This window comes from Camelina sativa, chromosome 18 (genome assembly GCF_000633955.1).
Source record: "Camelina sativa cultivar DH55 chromosome 18, Cs, whole genome shotgun sequence".
NCBI classification, from domain to species: domain Eukaryota; kingdom Viridiplantae; phylum Streptophyta; class Magnoliopsida; order Brassicales; family Brassicaceae; genus Camelina; species Camelina sativa.
The window spans coordinates 12,319,906-12,341,761 of record NC_025702.1 but is presented as its reverse complement, the minus strand read 5'-3'; the positions used below and the strand labels follow the sequence as shown (position 1 = coordinate 12,341,761).

Here is a 21,856-nt window from a genome sequence, read left to right as displayed (position 1 = left end):
TCATCATACTAGTAAAACGGTAAGAAGAAGAAGTCTTGACGAAGTTGCCATCATCATAGAGTCAAGAACCGAAATATCCTCGTAAGCCTCATCCGATCATGTGGATCCCCACAAGTCGACATTTCTAAAAAGTTTTTTTGTTTTGTTTTGTTAAAGAAGACTTTTGAATTTTGACTCTCTCCATCTAGTTTTCATTATTATCTCACTTGTCGCTTATTTTTCAATATGGTTTCTCTTTTGGACAATCAAATGTATAATGTACTATTGCGTGACCGATCTTGCATCCTGGCGCTCTCTATGGAGTTGAGAGCGTCTTAACTAAGTGTATGTATATATTTATCGATTTATAATCCAAATTAAATAAATTGATTCAACTCACAACATAGTGATTAGTTATTTAGAACATATCAGCATCTTTGTCCAACAAAAAAAAAAAAAAACAGAATATATCAGCATATGAGAAAAGTCTGCATGAAGGAATCCGCAGGGAAATAAAGTATAATGATTTATAAGTAAAGTTAACACTTAAGAAGAAACAAAAAAAAAGTTAACAATTTAAGATCAACTTTGTCATGCTGTTATAATTTTTTTTTCTAGCTCTTTTATTTCAAATGACCTCTTATGAGAAATAATTTTAACATTAAAATTTGCATATGTAGGATTGAAAATTTGTAACGGTACGTGTTAGGAACATGGTGAGCTCTCTAGATTATCAAAATTCTCCAAAATCCCTTATACATACTTTTTCTTTTGATTATCAATCCATTTGACCTTACATAAAAAAATAATTGGTACGTGGTAACATAACTTAATATTGTTTTCTCATATAAATTACACTCTTCCATCAAAATTAGCTATATATGTATCAATGTAAGGGTTCATATATATATATATTAACATTATTGAAATAACTCTAGAAAAATCATATAATCACACAAGCATTTGGTTGATAGTAAGGATCTGCATAGCCATAAGCAGGATTGTATGGGTACGGGGAGTTCATCAGAACCGGATATGAAATAAATTCAGTCGGTACTTTAGGTTCAGGCTTTTCCTCAGGCGGTTTAACATCATCTACCGAAACAATGTCTGCGTTACATATCTTTCTCAGCTTCATCACGATAACCGGTACGTCAATTTTTCCAACTACCGTTAGTTTCCCGGCTTTGTCATCCATTGTCATCGAAGTAACACCTATATTAAAATAGTAAAATACATGAATAAAATATGTACATATTTCCCCAACAATACCGTACTACAAATTAAGTAATATAATTTAATTTACAAAGATACCGGTAAGTTGAGAAACGGTCTCAAACACTTTCTTCCTGATTCTTTCCTCGTGAATACTCAATTGCAACACAGCTTCCTGTCATTTCAAAGCAGATATTATGGCTAATTAACTGCATATTTTCACTTCACTTGACATAACCATAGTTTTATAGCCATGGCTCAATAAAACTAAAAGCTTCAGAATTTTTGAAAGAGAGGAGGGATATATTAAGATATCGAATTAAGCTTCTTGATGAGTTCAGTGATAACTATTTAAATAGAACTTAGCGTATTACATACACTTTTAGTATATGACGCCCAAGCATTTTATATATTTCCATATCAATAGCATTGCCAACGACCACAAAGACGAGTGACGTAGTAAATCTCTACTTAGAGTTTTGAGTATTTTTCGTAAGTTGGTTTAAAATATAATTTCAGTGTAACCAAATCATACGGAAATGTACTATTTAGAATCCCGCGTGTACGGCAGGTGCCATTTATTGACTCTTTGGTCACGTTACAACTTTTTAGGCAATTTCTCTAGAGTGTTGGAAAAGTTGAACCACATAGAAACAAAAGCTGATATCAAAACCGAGTTACAAGCTAAGTCATAACGGGTCTTATATAAACTTTTAAAGATGTTGAAGATATGATGGGAAAGAGAAGCATTCATTGTTCTTGTCGCTTGTCTCTAGATATGGTAGCAGTGTTGACTAAGTCAAACAAAAATGATTTCGAAGCTGTCCAGTGGAAAGTTTAAAGCCATGAGATTATCTGATAACTCAAGAAGAAAGGAACATTTAGCAGTTTCGTGATCTTCTAGGTTTTGTGCTTTTGATGGAAATTGGAATATTACATGTTTATTATAAAGCTTTTTTTTCTGTTTTAATTACATCCAATAAAATTATCGAACGATATAGGAGAAATTAGCATGTTAAGGGATGCCACACACAAATCAAGAAATTGTTCAAAAACTATATAAATAAAAATTTATTTTACAATTACAATGTTTGTGAACCTATATCGTAAGTTATACACTTATACTCTATTCGTTTGCTATATCTGTGAGTATTACTTAGAACACGACAGAAATGCATAATATTACTAAATCAAATTGTGGGGGCAATAGTTGTATTTTTTGTTGAATGTGTCAGTGTTCAAATATACAGGTAGAGGTGTCTTATCTTATCTGATTAAGTAAATAAGTAATTAGCTAAATAACCTCGTTTTTTTGTAATCGTCTACCCACATGTCATGACTTCATTCTTCTAACATTAAAAGATTAAAATTATATTGAAAACATTACTCAATGTTATAGAAAATAAAGAATATTACTAGTATATTATACATTTTTAAAAAATTACTTATATATTTAGTGCTTTGGGTATAATTATAATTAATACTATAGGTTAATTGCTCATTTTTAATTTCAAAAATATTTAAAGAAGTCCACATAATCAAACGACTCAGTTATAATACTTCACAAAAGATGAAAGATTGCTTAGATTCGGCTGATTTACAGTAAAACCTCTATAAATTAATAAAGTCGGGATCAAGAAATTTTATTAATTTATAGAGGTTTTAATTTATGAAGAGATTTTCTCATTTTTTAATTTTTAATATTGGCTATTGTAAGAAGATGAATGTCTAGAGTCATATTTTACTAGATTTTCTTAGTTATATATGTATATATATATATATTAGTTTATTTTATTATTAATTTATAATATTGATGGGACCATAATTTTACATAAGATTTCCAAAAAACTTATTATCTTATTATTTTATCGAAATGTGTCATTTTTTACACCGACCCAACTTGGGACCGAAATAATTTTTTGATTTATAGTGAGTATTAATTTAAAGAGTATTAATTTATAGAGGTTCTACTGTATATTGATTTGCGGCTGAGGTATAATATCTTGCGAAAAACGAAAGGCTGCGTAGATTCATATGAAGATGATTTATATTATTTCGCGGCTGAGTTATAATACTTCACGGAAGATGAAAAGTTGAATCAATTCATATGACGGCTGATTTATATTGCTTGTGGCTGAGGTATTATAAGAAAAAAAACTGAAAGTAAAGAAATGATTTATATTGCTTCTCGACCGAGTTATTACAAGAAAGAAATTGAAAGTAAACAAATGTATTACAACAATATTACTTCGGACAAGTTTTCACATCTATCTACACAATTCTACACCCTCTGTCATCGGTGTTAAATACATTTTGTGTTTTTTAGATAATTACCGAAAACAACAATTACCAAAACTGGATCTATCATATATTAGAGCAGGATGAACGAAATGAAGAATACGTGAGGAAGACAATGACAAATTGGATGTTCAAAACTTAAGTTTTGGATATCTTTGTTGATGTGGAAAATAAAGTGAAGAACATATAAATACTTTTTGAACAAGGTGAAGAACAAGACGAATAGAAAAAAAAACATTTCGTATTTCCTTTGATGATGATGACATGGAATGATGCATCCGACGTCATTTTTTAATGATGAAATGGTAAGTAAGCCACCAAAGGAACATGTAAATTCGTTTAATTAAACCAGTCATCAAACAAAACTGTAAGTCATTCGCAACATGAAATACTATTACAATAATTAAAAAAAAAGCAAAAAACGGTAGCCAAATTCAGCCGGTTAATATTGTAACTCAACTGAAATTTTTTAACTCACCCGTATTATGAATATAATTTCCAAATAAAGCCAAAGTTAAGTAAAGTACCACCAAATTCTTTTTTTTTATTTTATTAATAGAATGTGATCAAAATAGGACTTATATTAGTAAGAATGTGATCATCTGGTTTGTTCCATGGTGTTAGTTTTGAAGTTTTGATTTACCAAGCTCAGGAGAAAACTACAACTTCAACTCCCTTTTAGAATCTTCTTTCTGTTAAGTCTTTCTACCAAGTCCAAAAGAGACTCTTGTAGTCTCACTCTCCCAATAATCTATAGCTTAAAAATAATTTAGTCTCCTCAATTTTTTTGTCAAGATCTTTAGTTTGTAATATCAACAAGTTTTGTTCGATTTCAAAATCAATATCATTCATTATCCAAAACTTAATATTCTTTATTATTTTGTGATTTATAGTAGCAAAATAGTAAGAAGACTTGAATATCAGAGTCAATAATGGAACTATCCTCGAAGCCTCGTTCCATGTGTGGATCCTCCGATGTCGACATGTGGGGATCTTCTAGTATATCCGTTTTTGTCTAAGTTTTGTTTTGTTTTATTATCAAAGGAGACTTTCTAATCTTGACTATCTCCATCTCATATCTCATTCCTTTAGTTCAAAATTATTTTAAAATTTTAGAAAATGGAATGTATTACGTGAACTATCTTGATTCTTGATGTTAAAAACGAAGTTGAGAGCGACTTACTATTATGTGTGTGTATATTTGTATCCATCGATTCAACCAGTCCGTCGCAATATATGTTACATAAGATTTACTATTATGTGTTACATAATTTTACATAAGATTTCCAAAAAACTTATTATCTTATTATTTTATCGAAATGTGTCATTTTTTACACCGACCCAACTTGGGACCGAAATAATTTTTTGATTTATAGTGAGTATTAATTTAAAGAGTATTAATTTATAGAGGTTATCTACTTATCTTTAGGAGAAAACTACAACTTCAACTCCCTTTTAGAATCTTCTTTCTGTTAAGTCTTTCTACCAAGTCCAAAAGAGACTCTTGTAGTCTCACTCTCCCAATAATCTATAGCTTAAAAATAATTTAGTCTCCTCAATTTTTTTGTCAAGATCTTTAGTTTGTAGTATCAACAAGTTTTGTTCGATTTCAAAATCAATATCATTCATTATCCAAAACTTAATATTCTTTATTATTTTGTGATTTATAGTAGCAAAATAGTAAGAAGACTTGAATATCAGAGTCAATAATGGAACTATCCTCGAAGCCTCGTTCCATGTGTGGATCCTCCGATGTCGACATGTGGGGATCTTCTAGTATATCCGTTTTTGTCTAAGTTTTGTTTTGTTTTATTATCAAAGGAGACTTTCTAATCTTGACTATCTCCATCTCATATCTCATTCCTTTAGTTCAAAATTATTTTAAAATTTTAGAAAATGGAATGTATTACGTGAACTATCTTGATTCTTGATGTTAAAAACGAAGTTGAGAGCGACTTACTATTATGTGTGTGTATATTTGTATCCATCGATTCAACCAGTCCGTCGCAATATATGTTATTAGTAAGCTAGCTAGAGACAATGTATAGAGAATATATTCAGCATAAGACTAAAAAAAGAAGTCCACTTGAATAAACCGCAAGGAAAAAGACTGATTGTTATTAGATGAACTAGGACTTACACCCTCCGCGATGTCACGAAGGAGTATTTTAGAAAAAAAGTAAATAAATTTAAAATTTAAAATTATACATTATGAATTCATTTGAATGTAATAGAATAGTTTGAATACATAAACATTAAACATAAACTGTTACTAAAAACACAACTATCGAAATGAAAACTTATAAACAGAAAATATTATATAGAATATTTAAAGTATTATAAATATATAAGATATTTTATGAAGAATTATGGTAAAGAGCTACAATTTTAAAAATCATAATGACAAAGTGATCTTAACTAAGAATATTGAACGAATGGTTGCAATGAGTAAATGTATTTTTTTATTAAATAATTATAATTAAAAATGTATTTAGTAATGAGTGAAACTATATCAAAGAAAAATTGAAATTAAATACACAACTTTCAAAAACATGATAAAATAAAATTTAAATATTAAAATAGTTTTTAACGAAAAGTTATGATAAATAGACCCAACTGTAAATTCTATAATAAGTTTTATTAAATTTCTATATTGCTATAATCATTTCTAAAATTTTAGTTAGATTATAGAATAACATTGAATATTAGATATTAATATTCAAATTATTTAAATTCAACATAAAACAGGAAATCTGTTTCAATGAATTATGATTTGTTAGTTATTGATGAAGAGACAATTATATAGAAAGTTCAAAAGACATGACTATTTAAATAGATACACCTATTATAACGAAAAATTGTGATGAAAAAATATGAATAAAATATATTGAAAAGACACAACTCTACAATGAACATATACAACTGTTTGAGTTTAAAAAAAACAATTTTTTTCTCAGAAAATACTAAAAAGTCGCAACTATTTTTCGCACTTATTCAGATTGTTATTATTACTTTTAAATATTAAATATTAAAATATTGTTTTAACGAAAGTTTATGATAAATAGACGCAACTGTAAATTATAAATTAAGTTGTATTAAATTTCTCTATTGCTATAATCATTTGTAAAATTTTAATTAGATTATAGAATAACGTTGAATTTTTGATATTAATATTCAATTGTTTAGATTCAACATAAAATGGAAATTTTATTTTAACGAACTTGTTGGTTATTGATGAAGAGACAAATATAAAGAGAGTTCAAAGACATGACTATTTAAATAGATACACGTCAATGACGTTATACACCTATTAGAACGAAAGTTGTGATGAAAAAATATAAATAAAATATAGTGAAAAGACACAACTCTACAATGAACAGATACAACTGTTTGAATTTTTTTTTTTAAACAAATAAAAACAAAAAATTTACGAAAAGGTACTACAAAAAATCGCAACTGTGTGCACTTAAATATACCTAATAATCCATATAAACTTCTTTTAAATAGAAGACATCTTTATTACCATATTGAAAATGTCAAATTCAAAAACTCACTATATAATCCATCTAACTGTTGAAAAAAAACTTTAGGTATTTTTATTATATTTTTATATTTAAAATTAACTAAAAGTTGTAAATTAGATTCATCATTCCAAAAATATTTTGTTAAATCTTTTAAAAGAATGAATACTAGAGAAACTTTTTGAAAGCAGTAAAAACTGTTGAGATTGAAAATTTCTATTATTTTGTGTTATGACAAAAAAATGAAAACAGTTCAAACAGACAAATATATAGAGATTTCAAAGAATACGAATGTTCTAATAAATATAACTCTACACTGAACAATTGTAAATTTTTATAAATAACTGTTTTAATTAACCATCACCACTTTTCAGAAAATATCCAAATAGTACTATTTAAAAAATTCAACTGTTAGTCGCATTTATTCGGATTGTTATTATATATAGATTAACAAAGCGTAGGATCAAATTTATCAAACATTAATATAATGACCTCGTAGGAGAAATGTATATTACAAGTAGTAGCCCCGAAAAGAATTACACTCTTCCATCAAAACTAAGTGTTGAATAACTTAACATTATTTTAGATAACTCTAGAAAAATCACATAATCACACAACCTGGCTCGTCTCCTACAAATCTAGAATTCCCCTGTGGCTGATAGTAAGAATTTGCGTAGGCAGGATTGTATTGGTACTGGTGGTAGTTCATCGGAATCGGCCAGGCAACAACTTCAGGTTTCTCAGCCGGTTTAGCTTCAGGCTTTTTCTCCGGTTCAGCCTTTTTCTCTGGTGGTTTAACAACTTCAACCGAAACAATCTCAGTGTTACATAGCTTCCTTAGCTTCATCACAATAGCCGATACATCAACTTCACCAACAATCGTCATTTTCCCGGTTTTGTCATCCAATGATATCGAAGCAACACCTATAATAACAAAAATAAAGTTTATGAATAAAATGTTCATTTCCACGACAAGATTATATTATAAATTTTGAAAATGTAATTTTTTTAAAAAATACCTGGATATCTAGAAACGGTGACAAACGCCTTCTTCCTGATTCTTTCCTCGTGAATACTCAATTGCAACACAGCTTTCTGTTATTTCAAAACCAGAGATCAGTATGGTCGTTGATTGCATATTTTCATTCTAATTAACATAACTATAGTTAAATATATATATATATATATATTTAGTACCTATAACGATTAATCAACGCATGTTTATAATAAATTAGAGATAAAAAGGAAATTAGGGCGTACCATCGGAGGCATGGCTCGAGAAAAAAACTATAGAAAAAATCTTCAGAAATTTTCAATTATTTTTGAGAGAGAGACAGAGAGAGAAGAGAGATATGGTTTAAGATATTGAAGATTCTTGATGACAATAGCAAGTCCACTCCAATGCCCGTTTATATAGAAATTGCATAGGAATTTGCGACTATTATTATAGTATTCAATTCACAATACATGACCCACAACGTTAAAGTTTTTTTGTATTTTTTAAATAAGCCAACGACCATAAAAAAAGGTTAAAGTAGTCATTCTTTATTAATTTGTTTGTTTTTTTATGTCCTAGTATTTTTTAAAAAGATTTAGTTGAAATTTAATAATATCGGTGAAACGAAAGCAAACGGAAGTGTAGTATTCAGAATTCCGCGTGGACGACCCGGACAACGTTGATTTATACTGACCCCATCTATTGACTCCTTCGGTCATAAGAACTTCTCAAGCAAGTTCCTTCCTTGATATAGAAACCAAAGCTGAAATCGAATTAAAACCTTTCTTTAATTGTATAACTAATTTTTTGGAGTTTACTAGAATTTAGATTATTGTTTTATAAACCATTTCTATATATTTTTTTTTGTTTCTAATCATCAATCAAATTTTAGTAAATTTTTTATAAACAAAATCATTCGAACTAGACATGTAAAAAAAAATCATTCGAATTAGACATGTAGTAAGTAACCCGGACTTACTCGTTAATAGAGAGTTTTATAATACATTGGGCCTGGGAGTGGCAAACTTGGTCCAATCATGTAGAGTGTATAAATGGTATAGAACGGACCAGTTGAAAAAATCAAAACCAATGACTACGGCGAAGCTGATGAGTGATGATGGATGACACTATTGCGAACAAAACTGATACGACCAAAATATTATTTTCAAGAAATGACGCAAGTATTGGGATCTTCGTAGACACATCCGTTGAAATGTTGGTAATACGGTGGAACTTGAGGTGGATACCAATAAACCACTTCTGGCGGTTCAGATGGCTTCTTCGGATCAGGCTTCTTTTCTGGTTCTTTAACCGGTCCAACCGAGATAATCTCGGTATAACATACTTTCTTCAATTTCTTCACAATTATGTAGGTATCAATATCTCCGGTCACCGTTAGTTTATCGTCTTTCACGCCCACCGATTTAACACCTTCATTACAAATTCACAAATCAAAAATATACTTATGACTTTAATCAATTGTTTAAGAATATTAATTAATTGGAGAATTAAAAAAAAAAACTAGAAATTAGGAAATTGATGAGTGTTGGTTGTGTACCGGAGAGACGACAGACAGTTGCCATAGCTTTTTGTTTCATTCTTTCACAATGAAAATCCAATTTTAGTACAACAACCTGTCATGAAAATATTAAATATTATGAAGTATTTGTTTGACAACAACAACAACAAAAAAAGAAACGATAAAGAGCTAATTAATTAGGATAGCATTATGACATTTGATACAGTATATTGCTAGTTTCTAAAACCAATAAAAAATCAGGAAAAATCTGAACATATATGAGAAAGCCTTGCTGAAAATGATAAATTTATTAATAAAAATAATTACATAGTTTTGTAATGAAGAAAGGTGATAAACATTTGAAAATAATTAGAGAAAGCCAAAAAACTGAACCCGGAAACATTAGTCGGGGGGTTCTTAGGTGTGATTCGTGTGAATCATCAAGGAGTGTTAAAAAAATGTATTATGAGAATAAAACAAAAAAAAAATATCGAACCTGCATCTTTCTCCAATTAGTGTGATTTGAGAAATATGTTGAAGTATCGTGGATTACTAATGAGCTTTGAAGTCTCCTTTATATAAGCAGTTGAAAGTTTTTGTTTTTGTTTTTAAATAGACAAAGTCAAACCTATTCAGTCACGGTAGCAGTTGCAAGTTGCATTCATAGCAATACAAATATTTTTTCAAGGAAGAAAGGCAAGGAAAACTAGTCCATTTTATATTAACGTTGAAATTGAAGAAAAAAAAAAAGAAAAACAAAATCGAGTATGTCGTTATGTTTTTTGTATTAATTGGTGTGATTTCTCCAGGCGTATACAATTAATACTTATAATAAAATGGAACACCAAAAAAAGCCTAAAAGATCTTATATATTGGAACAAAAAGCCTAAAAGATTTTATTAGGCTTACATATCTCCCTATTATTAATTTGGAAGTACATTTGGTGAAATAACATTTTATTTGTAAGATTTACACAATTAAACCTTGCCTTTTGAATAAATATTAAAACTTGAAGTTATTATTTGTCATATCCAAAAAAATACTTAAAATAATTTTAAAATAAATTAGTTGCCATAATTTAAATATTTTAGATACTTTTAACTTGCTAATTTTTTTTTATTGGGGATCATGTTATGGAGTAGATTAGAGTTTACATAAATATGATTATATAATTTTTTACAGTTGGTATAATATACAAAATATTTTAGTCTGATATCAAATGAGTTAACGAGAGGTGTTAGGTCAATCATACCCGATACCAAACACAAAAAAATACAATAAATCTAAATATTAATCATAACATATTAAATCAAACGCAAAAAATACAACATATATGTATATTTTTAATAATTATTAAAAAAATTTGTTTAAAATCTAGTCCTATTTTAAAACTGGAAATTAAATTAGAAACATGTATTTATTTTGGTTGAGATTCCTAAATTGGTCCACGAAAGCGAGATTCCTGTTGAATAATCTAAGATGGACAAACCAACAAATTTGCAGCGACTTCTATTGTATTAAGTCTCCCAGGCGTAGATATAATTGTGAACCAAGAATAATATTTTCAATTACCTAGTTTCCAGGCAATTACTGAGCCGCTTTTGTTTTCATGTTGTTACGTTGAAAAGGATCTGGTCGGATTCTTTTGAGACATATGTAAAGTTCTTGGTTCTTACTAGATCGTTGTTCCGAATGTTATGGCTACAAGAAGTTCACATAACCTAGCAAGCATTTATAATTTGTTTTTGCGTATCGAGTCTCGATGTGAGGAAACAACTAATTTATTTCCAATTAAATTTGCTCTAGTTTGAAGTCCACTTTAAGATTCTTCCCATCAGTCAATTCCAGTAAACAGATTTTGATAATCGAGCCTGAATGTAAAAGTTATCTAACAACAAAATTACTTGTAGTACTTTATATGAATGGAAAAGAATCCATAGGTAGTAGTGTTTTTGAATGGAAAGAATTAGAAAAAACAAAAAATACTTGTAGAACTTAATCAAACCAAACCAAATTACGCAACCCTTGTTCAAACTTGGAAAAATCTCTGTTGTTTGAGTGGACAACGTCTATTACGAACTATCCAATCCATGAACTTGGCAAGCTGCTCAGGACTCGGGAAATATTGGCGCTGATCAGGACTTGCTTAACTGAAGCAAACTAATTTAGGGTCAAACGATGTTACTTCCCTATCAAAACTGACGGAGCACATATCTCGTATTTCCTCTCTAATCAAACCAAGGTTTGACTCAAGATCGTAGATATAGATCTGTTCTTTACTATTGGACATTGACTCTTTCGCAGGCGTGGGAGTTAGGAGTAACCGTCTCTAGCAATGGTGTGGTGTGGTGCTGTCATGAGCTTCGGACGACAACTTATATTTATAACCTAACAAAAAAAAAGCACACAAATCTTTAATTAATCTCAAGATTCTCAACTAACAAAACAATATCACTCGACTAAACACAATATAATGGGAGGACAAAATCTTAAGGTTTAGAGAAACCTGACCTTTATACTTAGGATTTCTCTAAGTGAAGGTGAGACTCTGTTGGAAAAGGAAGGTTTGCTTCTGTTTGGCATTGAGCAGTTTAGATTGTGACACGTGGAGTGATCGAGGCCTCTCGCAGCTAACGGAAGTCAATGGGTCTATCTTCGTTATATCTTCTTCTTCTCTATTCTTCTTTGTATCTGTTCGAGTCTGTTAGGATCGAGAGAGAGAAGTGTTGGTTTAAGCTTGAGAAAGGCTTAAGAAGAAAGGAATCCTAGTCCTAATCGAGTTATGATTAGGAAGAAAATAAGGCTCAAGTCACGTCTAGGAGTTATCTAGACTTTGGTGTTTTCCTATTAGGAATAAGTTTGGTTTTCCTATACATATGCTTGTCGAGTTATGGCAAACATAAGAGAGTTTTTGTGAGATTGACTTGAGATCTTGAGAGAGAGATATTGTGAGAGAACTTTAGTTTTGAGTGATTTTCTAAAGTTAATAATAAGAGAGCAATTCTTATTCTTGATCTTTTGTTCGTTTAAAACCTGGAAATTCTGTAACTTTTCTATATTTGGTATCAGAGCCTTATCAAGAAATAATGACAGAACCCGAAGGTGCAATCGTCGTTGCAAAACCAACAGAGGGAGGATGACCTTCCTCTATCGCGTGTCCTATGCTAACTTCCACAAATTACACAGTTTGGGCAATGAGGATGAAGTTTGTTCTTAGGGTCAATAAGGCTTGGGAAGCAATTGATGCAGAGGTCATTGACGAAGAGAAGAACGACATGGCTATTGCACTATTGTTCCAATCAATTCCTGAGGCACTCATTCTACAAGTAGGAGAACTTGATACAACCAAGAAGATTTGGCTAGCAATCAAAAACAGACATGTTGGAGCTGATCGGGTCCGAGAAGCTAGGTTACAAACATTGATGACAGAGTTTGACAGGTTAAAGATGAAGGATGTAGAAACTATTGATGAGTTTTCTAGAAGGATATCTGAGATCTCTTCCAAATCAGCTGCACTATGAGCAATAATCGAAGAACCTAAATTGGTTAAGAAATTTCTTAAAACACTTCCTCGAAGAAAGTACATTCATATTGTCGCCTCTTTGGAACAAGTACTGGATTTGAATACAACACGCTTTGTCGATATTGTTGGACGGCTAAAAGCCTATGAAGAAAGGATCTTTGATGATGAAGAACCACATGAAGAACAAAGCAAACTAATGTATGCAAACACTGCTTCTCATGTTGATACTAACCAAACTAGGTACTCTAATCAGAATCAACATGAGTACAATGGAAGCTACAGAGGAAGAGGCAGAGGAGGAAGGTTCTCTTATCGAGGAAGAGAAAGAGGACGAAATGGAGGAAGAGATACCTCACAAATTACATGTTTTAGGTGTGACAAGATGGGTCAGTATGCAAACAGCTGTCCAGATCGATTACTCAAACTGCAGGAAAGACAAGAGGTTGAGAAGGATACAGAAAACGCAGATGAACTTTTAATGCATGAAGTCGTTTTTCTTAACGAAGAACGTTGCGTTCCAAGCAAGTTTGAGACAAATACAGAAGGAGATAATGTCTGGTATCTTGATAACAGTGCTAGCAATCACATGACTAGAGATAGGAGATACTTTGACTCACTTGATTTGATGGTCACAGGAAAAGTTAGATTTGGAGACGACTCACGCATTGATATCAAAGGAAAAGGAACTATAGCATTTGTTGATTTATATGGAAAACCAAGAAAGATGACTGATGTTTACTACAGACATGGTTTGAAAAGTAACATAGTTAGTCTTGGTATAGCTACAGAAGCTGGATGCGACATTAGACTAAAAGAAGGACTTCTAACAATGAAAGATCGTGAAGGAAAACTACTTGTCAAAGCTATAAGGTCACCGAACAGACTCTACAAGGTTAGAATGGGACTGAAGGATAACACATGTCTATATCTAACAGTCATAAGTGAAGCAAGTAAGTGGCATGCAAGGATGGGTCATGTGAACTTTGACACTCTGAATTCTATGATTGCGAAAAAGTTAGTTCATGGAGCACCAACAACTACACTTGAGAAGAAACTTTGTAGTTCATGTTTATTGGGCAAACAAACACGGAGAGTCTTTCCACATGCAACATCTTATAGAGCAACAAAGAAGCTTGAGCTGATACATGGTGATCTCTGCGGTCCAATCTCACCATGTACAAGTGCAAAAAATCGATACGTCTTTGTTCTTATAGACGATTATTCGCGCTACATGTGGACAATATTGCTCAAGGAGAAGGGATATGCGTTTCAGAAGTTTAAAAACTTCAAGATGAAGATAGAGAAAGAAACTGAGAGCAAAATACAAACTTTGAGAACAGACAGAGGGGGAGAGTTTGTATCGTTCAAATTCAGTTCTTTTTGTGAAGAGAATGGCATTCAAAGACACCTTACAACACTGTATACACCACAACAAAACGGTGTACTGGAGAGGCGAAACAGAACCTTAATGGAGATGACGAGAAGTATGATGAAACACATGGGTTTGCCAAATTACATGTGGGGAGAAGCTGTTAGACATTCAACATATCTTCTGAACAAAGTAGCAACATAGTCACTTAAGGATAGAACACCGTACGAATTGTTCAGAGATAAGATACCAAACGTTGATCACATTCGAGTTTTTGGTTGCATCGGTTATGCAAAAGTGGATTCTTCGTTCTTAAAGAAGCTAGACGACAGAACTCGCATACTTGTTCACTTAGGAACAGAACCTGGCTCGAAAGCTTACTGATTGTTTGATCCTCACACGAAGAAGGTTATCGTTAGCAGAGATGTTATCTTTGATGAAACTAAAGGTTGGGATTGGAAGGTGAATAATACTCCGTCGAGCAGCAATGATAGCTTTAAAATCATGTCTGATGGGTTTGGAAATCATGGGTTACACGAAGAAAGCAGAGGAATTGAGACGGAGCAGAATGGTGAACATAGTAGAATGTCAGAAGACAATGAGAATGAAGAAGACAGTGAAGAGATATATGATCAAGAATGTGTACCTGCGAACATGTCACCGGTCATGCTGAGAAGATTACAGAGAGAGAAACATACTCCTAATTATCTTGATGATTATGTACTGTTAGCAGAAGAGCAAGGAGAGATGTTATTGTTGAGTTTAAACAATGAGCCAAGAAATTTTATGGAAGCAAATGAGTCAAAAGAGTGGATACATGCTTGTGAAGAAAAGGTTGGTTCTATTGAAAGATTGAAAACATGGGATCTTGTTGATTTACCAGTTGGAGCAAAACCTATTGGACTCAAGTGGGTATTTAAACTAAAAAAGAATTCAGATGGCAGCATTAATAAACACAAAGCAAGACTTGTCGCCAAGGGTTATGTACAACAATATGGAGTTGACTTTGAGGAAGTTTTTGCTCTAGTAGCTAGGATTGAGACTATTAGGCTACTTGTTGATCTTACAGCAGCACATGGATGGGAGATACATCATCTTGATGTTAAAACAGCCTTCTTACATGATGAGCTTAAAGAAACAGTTTATGTCTCACAACCTGAAGGATTTCAGAAATTTGGAAGTGAAGGAAAGGTTTACAAGCTCAACAAAGCATTGTATGGATTGCGTCAAGCGCCTAGAGCATGGAATAATAAGTTAAACACGATTTTGTTGGGTTTGCAGTTCGTTAAGTGCTCTAAAGAACCTTCAGTGTATCGAAAGAAGCTTAGAGAGCACTTGTTAGCTATTGGTGTGTACGTCGACGATCTCTTTATGATGGGGACAAGTATGATGGCGATCAACGAGTTTAAAAACGAGATGTCATCATGGTTTTCGATGAGTGATCTAGGCAAACTGACATATTATTTAGGAATTGAGGTGACACAACATCAACAAGGAATAACATTGAATCAAGCACGGTATGCGCAGAGGATTCTTGAAGAAGCAGGGATGAAAGACTGCAATTTAGTGCATACACCGATGGAGAGTGGTCTGAAATTGTCAAAAGCAGAGGAAGAGAAAGAGATTGATGCAACGGTGTATCGGAGAAACGTGGGATGTCTTCGCTATTTGCTCCATACACGACAAGATTTATCTTTTGCAGGAGGAGTTTTAAGCAGCTTCATGCAGAGTCCAAGAGAATCACATGGAGCTGCTATGAAGCATTGTTTTCGATATTTAAAAGGAACGATGAATCTTGGATTGACATATGACAAAACAAAGATACCAAAGCTGATAGGTTACAGTGACAGCAGTCACAACTTTGATCCAGACGATGGTAAAAGTACATCTGGTCACATCTTCTATCTAGGAGAAAGTCCAATAACGTGGTGTTCGCAGAAGCAAGATGTCGTAGCTCTGTCCTCTTGTGAAGTGGAGTTTATGGCTGGAATAAAGGCAGCAAAACAGGCTATCTGGCTGCAAGAATTACTTTGTGAGATCACTGGTGCTACTTGTGAGAAAGTTACAATACGAGTTGATAATCAATCTGCGATTGCATTGACAAAAAATCCAGTGTTTCATGGGCGAAGCAAGCACATCCACAGGCGGTTTCACTTCATAAGGGAGTGTGTCGAGAATGAAAGAATAGTGATATAGCATGTTCCTGGAAGTGAGCAGAAGGCAGACGTTTTGACAAAAGCTCTTGGAAGGATCAAATTCAAGGAAGAAAGGAATCCTTGTCCTAATCGAGTTATGATTAGGAAGAAGGTAAGGCTCAAGTGACGTCTAGGAGTTATCTAGACTTTGGTGTTTTCCTATTAGGAATAGGTTTGGTTTTCCTATATATATGCTTGTCGAGTTATGGCAAACATAAGAGAGTTTTTGTGAGATTGACTTGAGATCTTGAGAGAGAGATATTGTGAGAGAACTTTAGTTTTGAGTGATTTTCTAAAGTTAATAATAAGAGAGAAATTCTTATTCTTGATCTTTTGTTCGTTTAAAACCTGCAAGTTCTGCAACTTTTCTATAAGAAGAAGAGAGAGAGTCGAAAAGTTTGTAGAGAAAAAAGCTTGGTTTAGAACAACTGTTCTACTGGATTCCGGAGATCCCTTTGGCGAGACGTAGGATCCTATCTAAGGATCCGAACTCGTAAAATTCCCTCGTGTCGTTTCGTTTCTTGTTCTATCTTTACAAACGAGTGAGTGAGAGAGAGTTCGATCATTCGTATCTTAATAGATCTAGGTTTTTGGCGTTTTAGAAAACAACAAGTGGTATTAGAGCTATTGGTTTTTTATCTCTTGGAATAGATCTGAATGGGAGATGACGAATACGAAGCTCAAGGTTTTAGTGTCCGAAGGATTCAGAGAATTCTCTCTGTGGAAGCAAATGATAAGATTATCGTAGAACCATACAAATACATAAAATATATGCCGCATATCTATCAGAACATCAAAGTGTTTCTTATATGTTCGGTTATATTCGGACATCTATTGAATATCGGTTCGGATCGGATAATATCCAATATCTAAAATAATGGAAGCCAAAAACCAATATGTTATTTCTTTAATTTCGGTTCAGTTTTAATCCACTTATTTCGGTTCAGATTTTCGGATTTGGATTTTATGCTCTGACAAAAACGATATCTCAAAAACAAACAATTGGGAGTATGGGAGTATAAAATTTCAGGAGTAATTAACAAAAACACAATACACTTTATAATGCCGATATGTAATAATTAAAAAAAAAAACATAAACGATAAAGAACACACACTTTATTTTAGAAGATGAGATGATATTCTAGTCCAGAACATGGTAGTTCCCGATCCATAGAGCACAATAGTCCTAAAGAAAAATCTCATCTAAAGAAAAACTCGACACACACTCAGTTCTTTCGACTTAAGAATTAAGATTAGAGAATAACCGGTCCTTCACTCCATTCTATATTGGTATTTCTTTTGTGTTGAGTGTTGGTTTTGCGTGGATGCATTCGTTTGTGAGGACGTCATCTGACTGTTTGTGTTTTTCGTTTGAAAGGGATTCATAGAGGTTAAGCCCGTAACTAGTGATGAGGGGTCCCAAGTATATTGTGTTTCTCCTTCTGCATCAGATGGTTTAACACAAATATATAAGGTTAAGAAAACATAATATGCTAATATGAAACAATCTTTATTTTAGAAGATGAGATGACATTCTAGTCCTCAAAATTCATCTCATTAAAAGAAATCTAATAAACTAGAAAAAAGTATGTTCATATATACACGCACATGAGTTCTATGTTTTGTACCTTTTTTTGATGTTCCTGATTTTGAGGTACTAGCAGACGGCTCCTTATTGACAACCTGTGGTTTTGGGATTTCACGAGCACATTTATCCTTTTGATCAGGTTGTTGCTTCTTACCAAAGAATCCAAACATTCCTCCTTCTTCCTCCTGATCCTTGACTTGAGGTTGTGGCTTATTCCTACCCATAATCTCAGCATAGTGCTTGAACTTATTCGCGTTTGGTTTATACACAAAGTCACGTACACGCGCAGCAACAGCATTGAGGATTGGCTGCTGATTTGGTTTATTAAATCCATCGTCAAAACTTTTTCCACGCCCACCCGCATATACAGGCGCAGGAGGACGAACAGGTGCAGGCGGAGGCACACGCACAGGCGCAGACGGCATACGGAAAGATGATAACGCATTGGTGATCTTTGTACCATATGAGGTTCCGTTATTAGGTGCCGCCTGTACACCTGGTTCAGCCTTGATGATAACGCTAACAGATTCATCTATGTCCTTTAGTTTCTTAGCCATTGCAATTTTACTAAATTCTTCTCCATTCACCTCTACCTGATCATCTCCCTTGACCTCTACCGAAGTAACACCTAACAAAAAAATATACATTAATATTTTACTTCTTCTAGCCTAAACAGATTAAGTATGTAAAATTAAATATCCTATTGTCATTGATTTATGTTTGTACTAAGTTTTGACATAACCATAGATTTGTTTGGTGTACCTGAAAACTCCCAAATAACTTCCATAACATATGGTATGATGCTTTTATTAAGAACTTTAAACTTGAATACAAGTATCTCCTGCAAAATAGCAATTTATGGTATAAGTAAATAATTTTACTAAATCTATAATCTATAGTTCCTACGGTAGATACTAGATAACAATGGGCCATTATAATCTGAAAATTTTGTAAAAATGAACCTGGACTTTTGGAGTGGTTAGATAACTGTAGACTGTACTTAAACCGGGAATGCGACTTTGCGCAGGGTTTCCCATTGGATTGATTATGTCAACAGAATCATCATTTTCTTGTAATTTTCTCCCCAATTCCATCTTATCAAATACTCCCTTAACCTTTAGTATACCTTTTTCCTTGATGTCTACGAAAGTAACTCCTAAAACCAACAAAATATTATTGTTTCAATATTTCAAGCTTAAATCACATATTGGTTAACCATATATTTGTATTGGTGTACCTGAAACCATCCAGACAAGTCTCATAGCTTCTCGTCTGATGTTTTCATCTGAAAGATCCATCTTGAGCTCAACTGTCTCCTCATGCTGCAAGTTAGGAGTTCATTGTATAAGGAATCTAACTCTATTAGATATATATATACATATATTTTCTGTAGATTTCCAACCGTATATTAAACCTTTGAAATTTAAATAATTGCTTAAGAGTTAAAACTATTCTGAAGAACTAGAGAAAAAAATAAAACGAACCTGCATTTTGAAGAGAAAGAAGAGATAAACGCAGAGGAATATGATTGCAACCTCGCAGCTTGTATGACAATAACCCTTTGCTTCCCCGTATATTTATACGATATATTTTGTTAGTTCAACTATTGGGAATTACTAAAATTAGGAAACACAAGTTGATTTTGTATATCAAAACTATAATAGCAAACAAGTTGAAGTCTTTCTATATAATAAAATCAAAACAAGTTGATCAGGCTAGCTAGACTAGTCTTTCTTAAATATAATTTAAGATGATATGATTAGAAGGTGGCCTGGTCTTGGTCTCTTACTTTAGTGACTTCAACTAACACCGTGTTATACTATAATTTTCTGTCATTTTCTCAATAAAAAAAAAATTAAAGTCAAGATGTTAAGAATATATGAAAGAACATCACAGTTTCTTAGAAGCTAGGAAATGAAATGTCTAGGTTTTCATAATTAAATTTTATAAGTAAAAAGATAAAAGCATAGATATGTTATGTGAATATTATGGATTAGTTTTTTTAAAAAAGATGATCGAAGGTGGAAAAGGATATTGGATACCCAAGAAAATTAACAGTATAACATACATATTATACATAGAACACTACAAGAAAACACACGATTTGCGATGGAAGAAATCATCGCAAATCCCTCGCAAATCAACATTCGCAAGGGATTTGCAAAATACAACGATTCCTCGCAAATCGCGTCTCGCAAATTTCAAACATCGTAAATCCCTTGCAAGTTTTGCAAGGAAATTTCGTCCCTCGCAAATGCCTCGCAATTTGCGAGTATACATTTCCTCGCAAATAACTAGCAATTTGCGAGAAACCAATTTACTCGCAACTCTGAAGCAATTTGCGAGAAACATATTTACTCGCAACTCTGAAGCAATTTGCGAGAAACTGAATTCATCGCAAATTGAATTGAAATTAAAGTTTGATTGAAAATGAATTGAATTGAAATTGATAATAGAATTGAATTGAAATTAAATTAAATTTGAATTGGAATAGAATTGAGATTAAATTGAAATTAAATGAAATTTTAATGTCTTAAAAAAAATACATTACAAGAAAGAGTTTAAAAAGTTTCAGAGAGAGAGGTGATGTTTCTGGTTCCGGTTCCACTACCGGCGTTAACTGTATCATCGGTGTTGCGCCCTTCTCCGGCGTCTGGGTTGGTCGTTGTCGGGCTTCGGAACCTAGCAGCAAATTCCGGATCCTTTTCAGCGAGATACTCGAAGTATATAGCAAAGCTTTGCATCCTCTCTGCACTTTGTTGGATTTGAGTCGCCTGAACTTGAATGCATTCTTCAGCTGCAGCTAGCTTCTGAGCTAAAAGAACCGGATCATTAGCCGGAGAAGACGACGGTGGTGGACCAGTACTGCTAGAGGATGCTTCAAACTGCAAAGAACCAACCCCATAGATCCTGTTTTTCTTCTTTGGAGCAACCTACCAACAAAACAACAAAACACAAATGAACTTCAAAGAATACAAACACAAAACTCAAACAAAAACAATGACATTCAAAGTATATAAAACAGACAACTTACCGATGTGTAAATTTTGTTTTTGATATGAATTGGCACCCCACTAGAAGCAGTGCTCTCTCCATTCTCCCCCGTACAAAGCTCAGATTCCAACTCTTGGATCTTCGACGACACCTCATTGAACAGAGACTCCGACTTTCCATCCGTAAAAGACCCATCAGGCTTTCGATGAGTCTCTTCTAGGATGCGTACAAAATCAGGAGTTAACTCACCAGTTAGCTCATACCGAAAAAGAGAAACAGAGAGATGATTAGTTAAAATGAAAAAGAGAGATGAAAATAAGAAAAAGAGAGATGATTAAACACTTACATGTTTTCGAGCACGGGCTTTAAAAGAGGTTTGGCCTGATCGGTGCTTATATATGCCGGTGCCAACAGGATCATGATAACGAGCATTCCGACTGTTGGTACTCTTGAGTTCTGATTTGGGATCAAGCCAATATTTAACAAGACCACTCCAAACTCCAGGATCAATCCACCGTGGCTTTTCCTCATCACCTTTGAGTTTCCACTTTAACTTCCACCTCGACACTTGATCACACATCCTATCCTTAAGCTTGTCTTCAAACTCCTTCCTAACTTTATCATTGATGGACCGGACCCAATTGTATAGTTGCTTCCA

General features: G+C 32.9%; 3 protein-coding genes across 3 annotated transcripts; all 3 read right to left on the bottom strand.

Moving 5' to 3' along the window:
- LOC104761284 lies at window positions 7,472-8,418 on the bottom strand. The gene is made up of 3 exons (XM_010484341.2): window positions 8,274-8,418; window positions 8,033-8,108; window positions 7,472-7,937 (listed from the first exon to the last, which is right to left on the bottom strand). Exons 1-3 carry the CDS (start codon window positions 8,283-8,285, stop codon window positions 7,615-7,617), a joined length of 411 nt encoding a protein of 136 aa, XP_010482643.1. The 5' UTR covers window positions 8,286-8,418; the 3' UTR covers window positions 7,472-7,614.
- On the bottom strand, window positions 8,941-10,115 carry LOC104761283. Its single transcript, XM_010484340.1, has 3 exons — window positions 10,026-10,115; window positions 9,569-9,644; window positions 8,941-9,441 (listed from the first exon to the last, which is right to left on the bottom strand). Exons 1-3 carry the CDS (start codon window positions 10,029-10,031, stop codon window positions 9,176-9,178), a joined length of 348 nt encoding a protein of 115 aa, XP_010482642.1. The 5' UTR covers window positions 10,032-10,115; the 3' UTR covers window positions 8,941-9,175.
- On the bottom strand, window positions 17,711-19,873 carry LOC104761282. Its single transcript, XM_010484339.2, has 6 exons — window positions 19,689-19,873; window positions 19,442-19,526; window positions 19,167-19,360; window positions 18,967-19,045; window positions 18,245-18,832; window positions 17,711-18,058 (listed from the first exon to the last, which is right to left on the bottom strand). Exons 1-6 carry the CDS (start codon window positions 19,692-19,694, stop codon window positions 17,889-17,891), a joined length of 1,122 nt encoding a protein of 373 aa, XP_010482641.1. The 5' UTR covers window positions 19,695-19,873; the 3' UTR covers window positions 17,711-17,888.